At 43.3% G+C, this 15,157-nt stretch overlaps 1 protein-coding gene across 2 annotated transcripts in view; it reads right to left on the reverse strand.

The window, feature by feature from the left end:
- The window catches only part of XYLT1 (xylosyltransferase 1), a 175,479-nt gene that overhangs the window by 126,450 nt on the left and 33,872 nt on the right, over positions 1-15,157 (reverse strand). Inside the window, exon 2 of one of the 2 annotated variants that reach the window (XM_039732331.1) lies at positions 4,873-4,911. The exons of the other annotated variant lie outside the window; for it this stretch is intronic. Within the exon in view, the coding sequence (XP_039588265.1) occupies positions 4,873-4,911 (39 nt within the window). The remainder of the gene's footprint in view (positions 1-4,872; positions 4,912-15,157) is intronic. 2 annotated transcript variants of the gene reach the window in all.

The following is a 15,157-nucleotide window of genomic DNA, read 5'->3' on the forward strand; positions in this document are numbered from 1 at the left end:
GCCTCATCATCGTCATCAACTGTGGCAATAAACACTGTTGTAAGGCAAAACAATCAAACATTTGTGTCTTTTTCTTTTAAATCTTGCTTTGGCTTCAGCACTACAGCCCATCCAGTTGCAGTCATTTTCCCAACCAGAAGCCAGGAGCAGGTAACACAGAGCTTGGTATCTCTGTGGGTAAGGCTTTGGTAGGTGCACTGCTAAAAATATTCATAACTAAAGACAACTTCTTAAGAACACCTCATATTCCTGAAGCTTCATCATGCTTGAATGGACTTAGGGACAATTAAAACTTGCCCATTTATAGAAAAGACAAGTATGTTTTATCAAATAAGCATACAGAAGGGGCAGACAAGGCACTGGACAGCTCAGGAACGCTTCTGGGAACAAAAAGAAATCCAACCTCGAGCTGACATGCAGAGAATACAAGCTGTAGTTCAGGCTTAATTAAATGAGAGCAAGGATGCTTAGCAAGCTGTGCTGCAGGGTTCAGGTGAGAGTAGAAAATACCCTCTGTCCATCACACAAGTTCCCTTCTGCATGTGCTGGCTCTGGGAAGTTTGCCCAGGCTGCAGCTCTCACAGAGGAGATTTCATTCTCAGCCCTGTCCAAGGGACAGCTTTTACAAGCACCAAGCAGACTGAAAACATGCTGAAAATATCAAACACCCTGCAAAGAACAAGAGAAAGGAATTACATTATTACAAGCACCCAGGTCACTGTGAGCTGACAGGGGCTTTTTTTTTTTCTTACATAAATTAGAAAGCTTTACGTAAGCCTATTTTTTTTTTTTAAACTTGATTTTTGAAGGAGGTTTCATATAAAATTCAAGCTTCCCAGCACTGGAATAAGGTTTCCATCACACAGTGTGTAGTCTTTTCATGCAACAGACTGTTGCAAAGAAATCCAGTGGCCTTCAAAGCCAGACTTCTCAATTTGTTCATAGTGTGCAAGCTCAAAGCCATTAAGTGCTTCCATCCTGTGTCCATGGCTGAATCCCAAACAAGGATTGTAGGTAACAAAAGTTACACAGAGTGTAACTTTTAAAACCTCCCAAAATACTGCATGAGATTGCACCTCAGTATCTTCAATGCAAATAATACCCAGTTAATGCTGCAGGCAATTTTCCACCTGTATCCAAGAGGGACACACTCAGCAGATACATTTGAAGATGTATTCCCCTTGTAATACCTAAACTCTTTCCTGTGTGATTCAACAATGGGGACATTTCTAGCCACTGTGTTTCTGGGCTTATCTTTGCCAAAATCAGTGTATCTGATTATTAGAGAACAGCAGCTCAGCAATTTGATTGCAGTGGATGCTTCTATGGGGATTGCTTTATGAAGATTTCAGAGGGAAGCTCATGAATTCTACTTGTATTTTCATGCTCCTCAGCAGGAAGGAAAACGTGCTGTTTCCTCTTCATTTTGATAGCTGAGTGCAAGATCCTCAATTACCATGTGCACAGTCACCACCAGAAATTGCAGAATTTTCCCCAGCAGCCATGTCCCCTTAGACAGGTCAGCCCTTTACTTGCCTTGGCACATCACGGACTGGCATGGAGCCCTCCTCACCCCCCAAACTAATGCTTTGGAAGAAAAATATTTATCTGCATTCTGAAAAGCAATTACCCTGGAAGTTTCCTTTATCTTCACAACAGCATCCCATCACACAGCTTGTAACAGGCACAAAGCCCTGGCTTTGGAAAGACAGCAAGAACCACCTCTAACCCAAAGGCAATAACAAACCCCACTGCTCCAAAGGAATGGAAAACCAGGCCAAAATTTATCTCTGGGCTAACTGCTGCTAAAGCTGTCCCATTTGGCTCCTGCTATTTCTGTGAAAGGAGGATGGGAAGTGCAAAATGGAAACAGCCACAATCTCATTAGTGGAGATAACTTCTGAAATCATGAGAAAAGGAGTCACAAACAGTCACAGCTGCTTCAGATGTAATGGATAAACAGGTAAGCTGCTGAAAACAGCTTTCATTCTCTTTTTGTTTGCTTCATCCCAGAGTTTGCTCAGTTTCTCTTTGTGTGATAGTGCAGGTAAACATGCCTGAGCCCTCCAAAAGAATCCTGATGTGACCTTATCAAACACCTCAGGGGTATCTGGATTTGGCATTAGCCCACAGTGAGATTTAGAGATAGGAAATGGGAGGCTTGTTTTTAAATGGTTTTTCTTCCAATTAAGACCAAGTTTCTGGGTTTTACCCTAGATGAGAATCATCTGCAACATACTGCAAATAAATTTGCCACTCCCTTGAACATAAGTGATTAAGTAGTTGTTAATCTGTTGCACCAAATTTATAAATTACGCTATTCATGCTTTTTACACACCATTTAACAGGAGAAAACCTAAAGAATAGTTGTTTGTGAGCTATATAATCACACTTGGGGGAAAGAAAATCAAATGAGGAAGAATAGAAACTTATCTGACTGTATCAAGTTGTGACACACTGTCCCAGCACAGACAGGTATAAGTGAATCACACTGATCCCCACTATATTGCTATTTCATTAGCACAAGTGGTGTGATTTGGCAGGTCCAATTTGAACAAACTGCTTTGATAAGCCTCTAAAAGAGAGAACATGAGGGAATTGTGCATCTTTTCCTTGGAAAAACATCAGGGAGAACACTTGCTTAGCTCTCCAGTCAATACTTTCTACAATTGCACACAAAGCAAAATATATCTTTATATGGGAGTTCAAAGAGATCTGCTGAGGCTGAGCACATTGGGAGAGTACCCACTCTCTCTTCAGAAGGCCACTTGCAGCTATACCTGTAAAATTTTCAACAGCTGTATGGCTGATTGAAAGACCAGAGAAAGGAGGGGAAATTATATGAAAAATTCATGAGAACACCTCAGAACACAGCATGGGTTTGAAATGTCAACATTCAAAATACCAACCCAACCAAGGCAAGACGGGAAACCAGAAGGCAGTGGAGAAAAACTCTCAAATGAGCTGATTCATGCCAGGATTGTGCAGGAAACCACCCAGCAGAGTAGCTGCTCACCAGTCTACTCGAATGAATGCAGTGCAATGCTCTGCTCCCATCTGCCCCTCAAAGAAAAAGGAGGAGAATAAAGCATAAAGGAAACTTCAGCAAATTTGGAGATTCTTCACTAGCCATAGGAGCTAACATCCTGTTCAAGTCTGTAAAATGTTAAAGCTGCTGATGCTATTCTTCTCAAAGTGCTTTTTCACAGCAGAGAAAACAGAGACACTTGCAGCTAAGACTGCTAATTTCTTAGTCAGGATGTAAATCATGAACTTCCACTGTTCATCCGAATGCTTTTGACCACTTCAGGTAAAGAGAAATACATCCCTAGAAACCAAAGTTGCACCCTGACCTTCAGCTGAGAAGCTCCTCCAGATGTAATTCTGCCTCTCACAGAGAGACACTGTTCCTTCCCCACTCCAGGACAGCTTCTGGTCTCAGCCCCTGCATGTGAGCAGCCCCCAGCCTACAACACTTTGGGACACAGGTGCATTGCCTGTACGAAGTTTTGACTCTCCTCATCTATTTCAACATCAGAAAAAATCAGCTTTCTACAGAAAATGGCTTCAGAAACAGATGTGGCTTTCAGTAACACTGACAGAAATACCAGTACATAAGAGGATACACATAATTTCTACCCTTATTATTCATTAAATAATGAATCTCTGCCTTCCCTGACCACAACAATATTAAGATCCCTTGAAAATACAGAAACTTTGGACTGGCAGTCTTGCTGGGAGTCTCAGCAAGGAGCTAATGGGGCAGAAGAGGGAATGCCATGCAGGTCAGAGAGGATGCAGGCTGGCAGGGCAGGGTAAGGAGGAGGTTTGTGGGGCTGAAGGCAACCCCTCAGCCATAATTCACAGCAGGCTGGAGCTGATGATCTTGTCACTTCCTTCTCCAAACGAAAAGTTCTCTTGCTCATATTCACATGTACATTCTCCCCCAGCACCTTCACTAACACAAACTCATGTTCTTACACTATTTCAAGTAGTAATATTGTAAGTCTTCATTATTACTGTATATTTCTAGCTCAACAGCATGCACAGATCAGTACTTTATTACATACACTGTGTTTTGATACCACTTTCTAATGCCACTGTGTTGAACAAACTCTGTGCGATCCTTCCTTGCCAGTTTTGACTCACAAGGACTTGGCTCTGAAGTGAGGTCCATAAAATAGATGTAGTAGGCTTGTTGAAACAAATAACAAAACAGTCAAAAGCTTTCTCTAGAGAAGGGCCAGCGGAAGACAAAGGTAGAAATATTTATGCAGTCGCTCAGGGGCATTGGAAATGTGTTCTGAATAAACACTCATCTTCAGTATGCAAGTTCCATAGCCCTTGCTGTCTCCCAAAGATCAGCAAGAATGGAAATCAATGATGCTGCCTTGTTAGAAAACACAAATCAAAGCATCAGTGACTTTGTAAAATCCCTTCTGTCACTTTGACCTTCTGGTGCCAGGCAGCTCCACAGATTCATTACCTTTCATTGTAATGTCTAAAGAAAAAATCAGCAGCACAAGTGTTTGAGAGCAACACCAGCAGCAGGAATTGGAAAAAGGCTGGGAAGCAGAATATACAAAAAGACCATGAAAGGATGCTCACTCTGCCTTGAGGAGTGTGTCCTCTCTTCCAACACAGACAAGTCAATTCTGCTGCTGCCCAGCTTCACACCAGGTCCTTCCTCACCCTCTGCACCTGCTGCTTCTCTCCTTGCCCAGCCAGTCATGTCAGGAGCTACTGCTACACTGCACCCTCTCCAGGGACACCACCAGTGTAAACACCATAAATGTGGTGGGCAGCACCAGCCCAGGCCTCTCTTTCAGAGAATCTCTTGCCAGAAAGAAGTGTGTGGGGGGTAGTACTAACCTGGGTCTCCAAGCTGGTGTAGGGACTAGGAGGTTCAATCTACAAAGAGAGCAGACAGAAACAGCCATTACTCTGGAATAGTGGAAAAGAGGGTGTTCTGAGCTGTTATTGGCCTAAAGTAGTGCTATCAGGAACAAACACACCTGCTTGAACAAGGATGGCAGGATTTTTTTTTCCTTTTAAGATTTACCACTTTTCCAGACATCTGGAAATCACTCTGAACTTACAGAATGTCTATAATATTTGGATGAGCAAAAAAAGTTGCAGTAACAGGAGTATACCAGAGGGCCATGTGCAGGCCCTCACATCTTTGATTTAATTCTCTTTTACAATTCTGTGATTACAGCTGACTGGTTTTAGATCACGCTAATATTTGACTGGTGCTGCTGTAATTTCAAGGCATTAAGACCTTTTCATAAAGATTATCAAGACTTGATGGTGAAAGGGTTGACCACATCCTTGGCAAAATTTTTCATCTCAACAGCTGCAGTTAGCTGTGGTTATTTTGTTTTCCATTACATTTCTTCCTAATGAAAGCTTCTCTCCAGTTCTGCACACTATAATGCAAGTGCACTGTACATTTTCTGCAGTCTGGCATCTTCCTTCGTGTCAAAATCTGAACTCTTAGCTTAGCTTGGACAGAGGATTCAAACCTCATTAAAGAACTTCTAAACACAAAAGCACAAAATCATCTATTTATCCTGTTAATTAAAAGGTTAGCAAGAGATAACATCCCTGTAGGAAACTCCATCATTAGTGTTCTGGGATTAGCACTCAAGCAAAATCTTTAAAAGCACATCTTTTAAAGTATAAGGAACATTTAAAACCTCAGTCCTGCTGGTCCAGGTATTACTCTGCAAGGCCTGGCTCTCCACATCCTGTTTAATTGGGAAGCCTAACAGAGCGGAACCAGGTCAATGGTGCTCTCTCAAATCCATCTCATCTGTCTCAATTAGACACTTTTAGTTCAGAAAATTCTTATCTATCAGATTATCAGGCTCCTGAGACTAATTTTGAATTTGCAGCCATTGTGATTCTCACTTTGGCTAAATCACAGAACAGAATGAAAAAAAAAAGAAAAAGTGGGCTTCCTCCAAGAAACTACATATCCTTTTTACTTTTAATTATGCCTATAAAGCAGCTTTTAACAATCAGTATAAATATACTAAAAAAACCCACAAGCTATCAACCCAGGAAAAAAAAATTAAGGAGAAAATTGGCCTTGAAAGCCTTGACACATCTTTCCTCCACTCAGCAAGTCATGGGTCAGGCAGCACAGTGTGCACAGGTGAAAAAGCCCATGATTACCTCTCTCACACTGCTAACTTAGAACTGCCTGATGAAAGGTTACATTTAACACCAGAGCACCATTATGACACAGATGTAGTAGATATTATCTGACAAGTGGCCAAATGACACCAGGAGTGGAAAGAAACTGAGAAACATCAATGAAAACCAAGTATCATGTCATCAGCTAAGCTAGAGGAGGAAAGAAATCATCTGAAGGTGAGAGATGAGGTGAGAGGACTCTTGTCCTTGGACTGCCTTACTCTAAAACAAATGATGGCAAAACTCACAGCTCATCTCATCTAGACTTAGCTGGGATAAACTCATCCATTTTGCAGCTGGACTCTTGAGCAACGCTGGTTTGGTCACAACATTGTCCTCCATTGTGCCACTCACATTTATATCATAACAAGAGGATCACAACACTAGCAGGTGTGTGGGGCAGACAGAATACAAAGTGTGTTTAAATGCAAAAAGCAAAATACTACTGTAACAAAGAGCAGCTCAGCTGCACAGGCTCCCCTTTGGGAGATCATCTGGATTTTCTCAGTCGGTGCCAATTTGACTACAGACAAAAGCTTTTTCAACATGCACTGTTCACTTCCAAATGACAGTATTTCCATAAGAGGAAGTAGCTACTGTATATATAAAACATCCTGGAAAGATCTGGGGATTCCTGTAAGAGATAAGGCTTCAGACTATTTAAAAGCTAGACAAACAGTCCAATATTTCCTGAATAGAACGGATTTCTTATGTTAATTACTAATTTCCAAAGCTTCCTGGCCAATGAAAGCTGTAAATACAAACCAGGTTTTTGAATGGCATTATTCACTAGGCATCAGCATGGGCCCGTGAGCTACAGTTTTTCCTGTTTATTTTCCCCCCTTTTTTTGGCTGTGGTGAGTTGTATTCACTTGTGCAGTCACCATTGTGCAGCATTGCAAGGGGGACTGTTTCATCATTAGAACAAACAACACTCAAATGTCACATTCACCTACAAATTATCTGAGAAAAAGCTTGGCTTTTATGGGCAAAAGTATCAACAATCCAGGTTAACTCCTTGTCCAGCTCACACATTTTTGCACAATTGCTAGAGATGGTGATAGGGAAAAACCCAAACCTTTCTCCCAACTGCAGCTCAATGTACAACATTGCTGCACTCCCCTGACTGTGAAACAAAGAGATGTGGCTGGATTGTCCCTGGTGCCACCTCTGCCCTGCACAGAGGTGTTTTCTTTCACTCTGTTTCCAGCTGCCCACTCTACCCTGTGCAGTTACAGGTACATTCAGAACAGCTCTTGGAGCCAACCTGAGGGTCCTCAAAACACAACTGCAGACAGTGCATCCCAATTCTCCTCTTTAAGCAAGGAAAGGATAAGGAATAATAAGGAAACTGAGGAGGACAAAGAAGATGGGAGGACATAAATACAGTCAAATTTGATTTTCAACAGCAAAAAATAGTTTTAAAATTCAAGCCCAAAGTCAGAAAGACTTTCACTCTTACCGCAGGAAGAAGCATGTTCTTAAAATCATCTGCCTATCACTAGTGCCAAATAAATGTCCTATTTTGGTAAATCCCAGAGCTCTCCTCCAGCTCCTGTGCATGGTTTGATGCACAGCTATGGATGACCATGTGCCCAGGAATAGCCCCACATGTGAGGGATGAGGGTACACACTTCTTTTTTTAAAGGTACAACCTCTGTGCTTTGTCCAACCTGCCTGCCCTCATTGATTATTAGTTGTTAACAAAAGGTAAGAGAGGAAATTATCACATGGAAACACCCAGGAAAAACATCAGAATAACTGGCACCATTCCAAGTGAAGTTTTGGTTGGTCTGTGCATGTTCCACTTTGATTCTAGCAGGTTTCAGCAGCCTGACACAGAACCACAAGAGCTGTGATAACTAAACCCCAGGGACAACAGCAATCATCCCATCTGAAATTTCAGACTGCCACTTTTCAAGTGCTGTGAATCATTAATCTCCAGTGCTTGTGATCAAATGAAATCTGTAGTGGGACTGGAGTGTAAACACTATGACAGTGCTGTATAAACAGCCTGACACATTGATCACCTTTAAAGACTGATCAGGGTAAGACTCTGTTTACTATTGAAAGGTGACACTGAGAACAGCAACTCAGCTCTGGGGTTAGGCCACTGTGTCTTTCATAACAGGTTAATGTCTCACTCCCACAAAGGAAATGCACATTTTCAAATACTTTGCAACTTTCCCAAAACAAAACTAAAGGATAGGAAGGTTTGGAGGAACTGAGGTACAGAAAAATAAACCAAGTATTCCAAAGTCACATGGGAAATATGAGAGAAACCTGCAAAGTCCAGGACCTTGACCACAAGACATGCCTCTCCCCCATGCCACAGAAGATGTTTTTCCAGCAGTTTAAAAAGACACCAGGTTTGACTATGGCAACTCCATCTTCTAATCACACATAACCTCAGCCTGGAAAGCCCAGGGCTTAGACTCCAGGTGCTGTTGGCTGCACTGGACCTGTTCTGCAGACAAACCTCCTGCTCCTCCCATCACTTCTGGACTGCACACCTTTGGTACCAGTGCAGTTCTGTTTGGCTTTGATAGTGGGGCAGAAAGTTCAAAGGATTTTTTATACTTGATGACCAATTTTCACTAATTTCTAGTCACTTCTCTCCATCCCTGGAGGCAGCACAGATCAGTGTGTGGCTTGGCACAAGGCAATGGCCCCCAGCTGCAGTGCCAGTCACAGATGCCCTCAGCCCAGAACCTCAGCACTTGCATTGCAGGAGGTTTTCCAGGTTTTGTGCAGCTGGACCCTGAGACACACAGGGAAACTGGCTTCTAAAGTTCTTTTCTAGTTGTATTGATTTTTGTATGTCACTTTACAGCTGAATCAGTTCTTTCAGTCAGCTCATGCCACTAGGCAAAGAGAGCTGTGCTGGTGCAGCAGAGGTGGCCAGCAAAGGCAGGAGCAGGAGGATACCAAGGAAGAACCAGCAGTTAGGACAGGATAAGAAGGCAAGTAGCAGTAACAAATGCCAGCACCAACACCAAATACTTCTTCCCATGAAACCACAGGTTCAGATAAAGATATGAAATATTCACCTAAAAGTGACATTTCACATGTTCTCTCCAATTGCTGTGCAGCCTGCGAGGCAGGACCATGGAACAGCAGCTCCCAGTGTGGGCAGTGCTGTTTTCACAATTTGCAGTTGAGGATTACAGCTATCCCAGGGCGCTGTCGCTTCGTCTCTTCTGCTGACTCATTTTATGACCCAGAGGTTTGTTAGCCTGCCAGCCTGTGGTTTTTATCCTACACTTGAATGTGGCTCAAAACCTTTGTTTACTCACAGAGACAAAAAGTAAAACAAAACAACAGGATTTGAAGGGACTGCCTGGACTGCCACTTCTCTGCGTTTCTGCCACCTCTGCACCAGTGAGGGGGAGCACAAGTCAGGTAACCTCCCACACACCCCAAGGATGGTGGTGACACCAGTGCCCTGGAGCAGCAGCCAGGGCACCAAGGCACAGAGTTTCCCTGCATACATGCCCCTGCAGTGAAACCCAGCCTCTAATTACAGGAAGTGTTCAGTAACCTTAATTGTAACCCTTAGCTACAAGTCACATTAACAGCTGCCTCTGCAGCACCAGCTATCTCACATGCTGACTTATTTGGGGAAGAGTGACTTCCCAGCAGTGCCAGTCCTGCCAGCTGGGGCACGAGCTGCAGGGCAAGGCACAGGAAATCCTGCAGTCACCCAGAAAATGGTCTTGCAGATCTGACTTTCATCACATTGCCCACCATCAGAAGCTGCACCAATGTCTGCAAAGAGTGAGCATTTCCAGGGCAGTCTGAGTGGAGTGCAGTGACAAGATGTGGATGTGGAACAGCCCCAGTCAGAGGTGCTGGGTGGTCCTGCAGCTCCTGTGAGCTCTCGGGCCACCAGAGTGTGCAGAGTCTGCTCCAAACCACCGAGCTGCCCTCACTGCCAACAGCCTCAGTGGTGCACAGCTTAACCAACCTGCTCTTCAGCAGCAACATGAGCCCACGTGGCTTCTGCCAGCCCTTAATTTTGACAAATGAACTGTTTGTGTGGTCAAACGACAGAACTGATCCTGACTAAACACAAACTGCTGGGTGAAAATGTATTTACTCAAGATCATTTTCTCAACTAGTTTGCTGAGAAGCTGCAAAGAATGGGAGGGCATCTTAATCCAGGACACCGACCACAATTTAAGATGTAGATCACCTCCATAAAAGTACTGTCTTGGGCAACACCCAGTACAAAATATAGGCTCTAGACAATCTAAACACTCCCTCACATACAGGGCTACCCCACCACCTCTACTCCCCTGTCTATCCCAACTCTGGATATTTTGCCACCAGAAACAACTGCAGCCTTTAATAGCTGATGGCTTTGGTACAAACTGTCCTTGGCTAGTAAAATAAATCTGTATAGCTTCTCCAAAGCAAAAAAAACTGAGGGTCTGTGTCTTCTCCCAAATGCATAATCACATGCTTATCCAGAAGTGGAAGAGCAGCTCAGTTAAATCTAAGACCTGCTAGTTCCTTGCTTTTCAGTAAAGAAAACTGTTCTCTTCTCTGAAGGAGTTGTACAGAAGACTGTAGTCATTTACAGAACCTAAACTCCAGCAACACCTACTACTCCTTACTTACAATAACAGTCAGTGCCCAGAACTCCCTAATACCTCTATAAAAACCATTACCCAAAATAAATCCATACCATCTTACTGAACATTTAAGCCATACACTGAATCTTCTGTCTATTACTGTTCCAGTTACAAATGAAGCTGGAATTATTCCTATCTTTGGTGTCTTTTACCACCTGAAAAGTATCTGTGCTGAGCAGCCAGCTCAGCACAGACCCGTGGACATAGTCAGGGCCAGTGACTGCAGCACACTGATAGCAGCAGGGAGCTTCCCCAGAGGTCTGTAAAATATGCCTGGCCACCGAGATGCTGCTGTCACAGCACTGCTCTGACATTTTGAATGTGTCAGCACCCCAGGCCAGACATGCTGTCTCACAGGTACGAGCAACAGACAGTTAATGTTTTCACTTATTAACTCCAGGCACACTTGTCTTTCAGCCCTGACACCTCAATACAGCACAGCTGCTCCAACACCACTTTCCAAATCTGTGCTTAAGAATGATACATCTGACCAACTCACAGCAAGGGTCAACTGTCCTGCTTTCCTTAATAATTTATTAAGAGCTGGCAGGAGCCACAGCTTTGCTGCACTGTTCAGTTGTTCTAACAAACTGCACAGTTGGTTTCAGGTGGCAAACGAATTTCAGCATAAAATGCAAATGCGTAAAAAGACAAGGAACACTAATCTAATGGATCAATATAAGAGGGTTGCTTAGAGATGGCAAAGTGCACCGGATGCTGCTGACAAAGATCTTTTCCCCCATGCCCCAGCTCATCTCTGAAAGCCCCACACGCCCTTGCTGCTGTGAACCACAGCTTCGTGCCCACTTCCCCAGCAGATGCTGCTATGGAAGCCTCCAAGTGGGCACCCCAGGAGCTACAGCCTGGTATGATTTTGAGTGTAATGACACTCATGGATGTGGGTTATTTGTAGTTCTTTTGATGGAAAGGGAAAAAAAAAAAGAAAAGAAAAAATGACACATGTCCTTATGCAACATTTTAATAGAGCTGGAGGAGTCTATATTTATAGAGTAACCAAGTGTCTTAAACAGCTACATAAAAAAGCACATGGAAGGAGACACTAATTCACTTGAGAGTATAAGCATTGCATTTATAGGGGGGAAAATGTCCTGTCTGACAACCATTCCAGTCATCATCTGTTATGAGAACAATCTGCCTGAATATTATGTGACACAGGACACAGTTTAAAAAATCAGCAAGAAGACCCTGACCAAATTTAAAGATCAGGCTCATTCAAAGCTTCCAGGCAAGTAAGCTACCAGAAGCAAATTAAAGCCTGCACAGCAAGGAACATGTTCCAAAGTTAAAGGAGCAGCTGAAGAGAACAGGGCAGGGCCAGTTTCAAATCTGGGGCAGGCTGTGAACAGAGATCAGCCCATCAGCACTAGGACTGCGTGCTGCACTTGGAGCTATCGCAGGTAATCAAGCTGGAAATCCACATCAAAGCACTTGGAAAAGAGAGAGACACGATGGTGGGCTTAAGTGGTGTTGGCATAACGCAAATAACAACAAAAACAACAAAAAGAAAACACATTTTCATCAGATTTGGCACTGCACACAGAAAAAGACACCCCTGCAGTCCCTGCTCTCAAAGCAGAGCAAAGCATGGCTGTTCAGGGACAGCCACACTGGGGAGTCACCAATTCAGGTCTGAACCCTCCTGAACCACCCAGGGCCCTCCCAGAGAGGAGAACAGCCTGACATAGAGCCGGGGTCCTGCCCTGGGCCTTTCCATCCTGTATTCTCATGAGAAGGATCTTTCAAAAGAATAAACCGAGGACACCAAGAGGCTAGGAACACAGCCCTGGGTCTTTCTTGAGGGAAAGGGAAAGGCAAGGGAAAATCAGCTTTAAGAAAATCCAGCTAAAAATCTTGAGGGCAATAGAACGAGAAGCAGCCCATATAGCTTCATACAGAATAAAGCCTGCCAGACAAATTTAATTGCTTTATTTGTTCTTTGATAGAGTTAGAGAGCAGTGGAATGAAAGGAACAAAGAGGAGGTCATATTTTCTGGATTTTAGGACGGCATACGTGTCTCACGAAATCCTAATTGAAAAATTAATTCAAAAAGACTTGGGAAGGGGCAAGCAGAGCACTGGAATTGAGAACTGGCTGCAGGACTGTAAACAAATGATAATGATAAATGGCACTGTATTGAGCTGAGGGGAGGTCATATTGAACAAATTCATTAATGACCTGGAACGAGGATTAAAGAGCACGCCAACAAAATCTGATGATTGCATTAAAGCTGGATTGTGTCTGACAGATGCAAGGCTGCTGTAAGGTGAAGGGGACACGTCCAGCACCAGGATCCTGCTCCCAGATCCTTGGCAGGCAGGGCTGGCATGCTCCAGCCACAGCAGCCTGTCATCCATCGCCCTCACCCCAAGCTCACAGCACTGCACATCTCCTTCCCCGCTGGCCACCCTGAAGTAAACAGAATTTCCTGCTGCCCAAGAGCCAAACGAGATGTGTGGCAGCAACAGAGCCCTTGGCACACGTCAGGAATGCAGGAGTGCACTGACAAGAGGAAGGCTGAGACCTCCCAGTCAAACACAGCCAGGAAAGGAAAATCCCACCACTAAAAATTACACAAATGCCTTAAATCCCACAAAGTTGTGCTTTCATGATCTCCCTGTTACAGCTTAAAAAATTGTGGGGTTATGGATTAAAGTCCCTGATAAATCCATTTAGGCCCAGACATTTCCTCTGCATGAACTTACTACATTCCAATCTTTATGATAGGGGAGAAGAAAATTAAAGAAACAAACAAACAAAAACTCCTAACACAAAACGATAGATACGACCAAAAAAATCCTGACCAAACAAACAACTTTTTGAAAAATTTGAATGAAACTTTTAACAACAGAATTTGTTAGCACTGATCTTTAAAGGATGAAATAGATAATTTACTTTTTTTAAATACAGTTGCTGATTTTCAGCTTTGGAAGTATAGAGGGTTTAGCACTAGACTTTGAGTTTTATCAATAAGCTACAGGAAAAGATAAAGAATATGCAGGTAGAACAGCAGTTTTGGCTCCCTTCTGCAGGTAACACTGATCTTTAAATGATGAAATAGATAATTTACTTTTTTAAAATACAGTTGCTGATTTTCACCTTTGGAAGTATAGAGGGTTTAGCTTTGGAAGTACAGAGGGTTTAGCACTAGACTTTGAGTTTTATCAATAAGCTACAGGAAAAGATAAAGAATATGCAGGTAGAACAGCAGTTTTGGCTCCCTTCTGCAGTTTTCATGCCAGAACTAAAACATATTTTTCCCAAATAACAGAACCTATCCATCATTTTTATTATCAGCCTGGATGCAGATCCAAGTTTCATCACTTGGTAAGTTAGAAAAACTCTCATTAGCATCTGTGTGTGTAGGGAGCCCATAAGAACACCTCATTAACTCATTAAAGAGGATTCTCACAGAGATTAGCTTCGTCAATCCTTCATTTAGCTACCAATCCATTCATGTGATGCTATTAAGCCCCTCATAAACAGCCAAGTGCTTAGTAATGGAGTGTAGGAGCTCAGGTTTGAACCCTACACTGGTGCACACTGCTGCTGCATTTGTGCTGCACCACCATGAAAATCACTGCAGCCCCAAAGGATCATTTATTTCCAACGATGAGCTGAAGCCAACACGTTGTAGTAAGATGGGACACAAAACCAGTACCCAAAACCCCAAGGTTTAAACAAACCGTGCTCCACATCACACATTTGATGACATGACAAGAAACATGCACAGGTAAAAGAAAGGGGTTGCAGTATTACAGTGCAAAGCAACTGCTGCTCATTGCCCGAATGGGGAAGCAGTCAGTGAGGAAACTCTAACCTCCATCCTTAATTTCCAGGTTTTTCTTCTTTTCCTTCCCTCTAGCCCCTCTTCCATGCATCACTGCTGTCACACCATCTGCAATCTATTTTCAATAAGCCACCTCTGCATAAACAGCACATCTGCCTCTGCCAAGAGAGGCTCCTTCTCTCTTCTGGAACGGGCTTCCAGCGCTGCTTTGGCTCACTACAGTCACAATGATGACAGAGAGGCAAAATCTGCCACTTCCACACACCAGACAGGTATTGTGTGTTGGTAAACAGCAATTGTCATCCAGATGGCCCTACAGCAGCTTCATTTTGCACTGGCCTTCAGATGGCACAGTGACAATTGCTCATGTAAGAACATGCACAGGAGTCCTTCAATTCCTGACAAAGCATCTCCATTCCCTGCACTGCAGTCAGTGCTGCCTCCACACTGGGAGGTGTCAGAGGATTTCAGCCCATCTAAATTCATATCTTTAATACAGATGCACAATTT

The sequence above is a fragment of the Passer montanus genome, unplaced genomic scaffold, assembly GCF_014805655.1.
Source record: "Passer montanus isolate IOZ18808 unplaced genomic scaffold, ASM1480565v1 scaffold8, whole genome shotgun sequence".
In the NCBI taxonomy this organism is placed as follows: domain Eukaryota; kingdom Metazoa; phylum Chordata; class Aves; order Passeriformes; family Passeridae; genus Passer; species Passer montanus.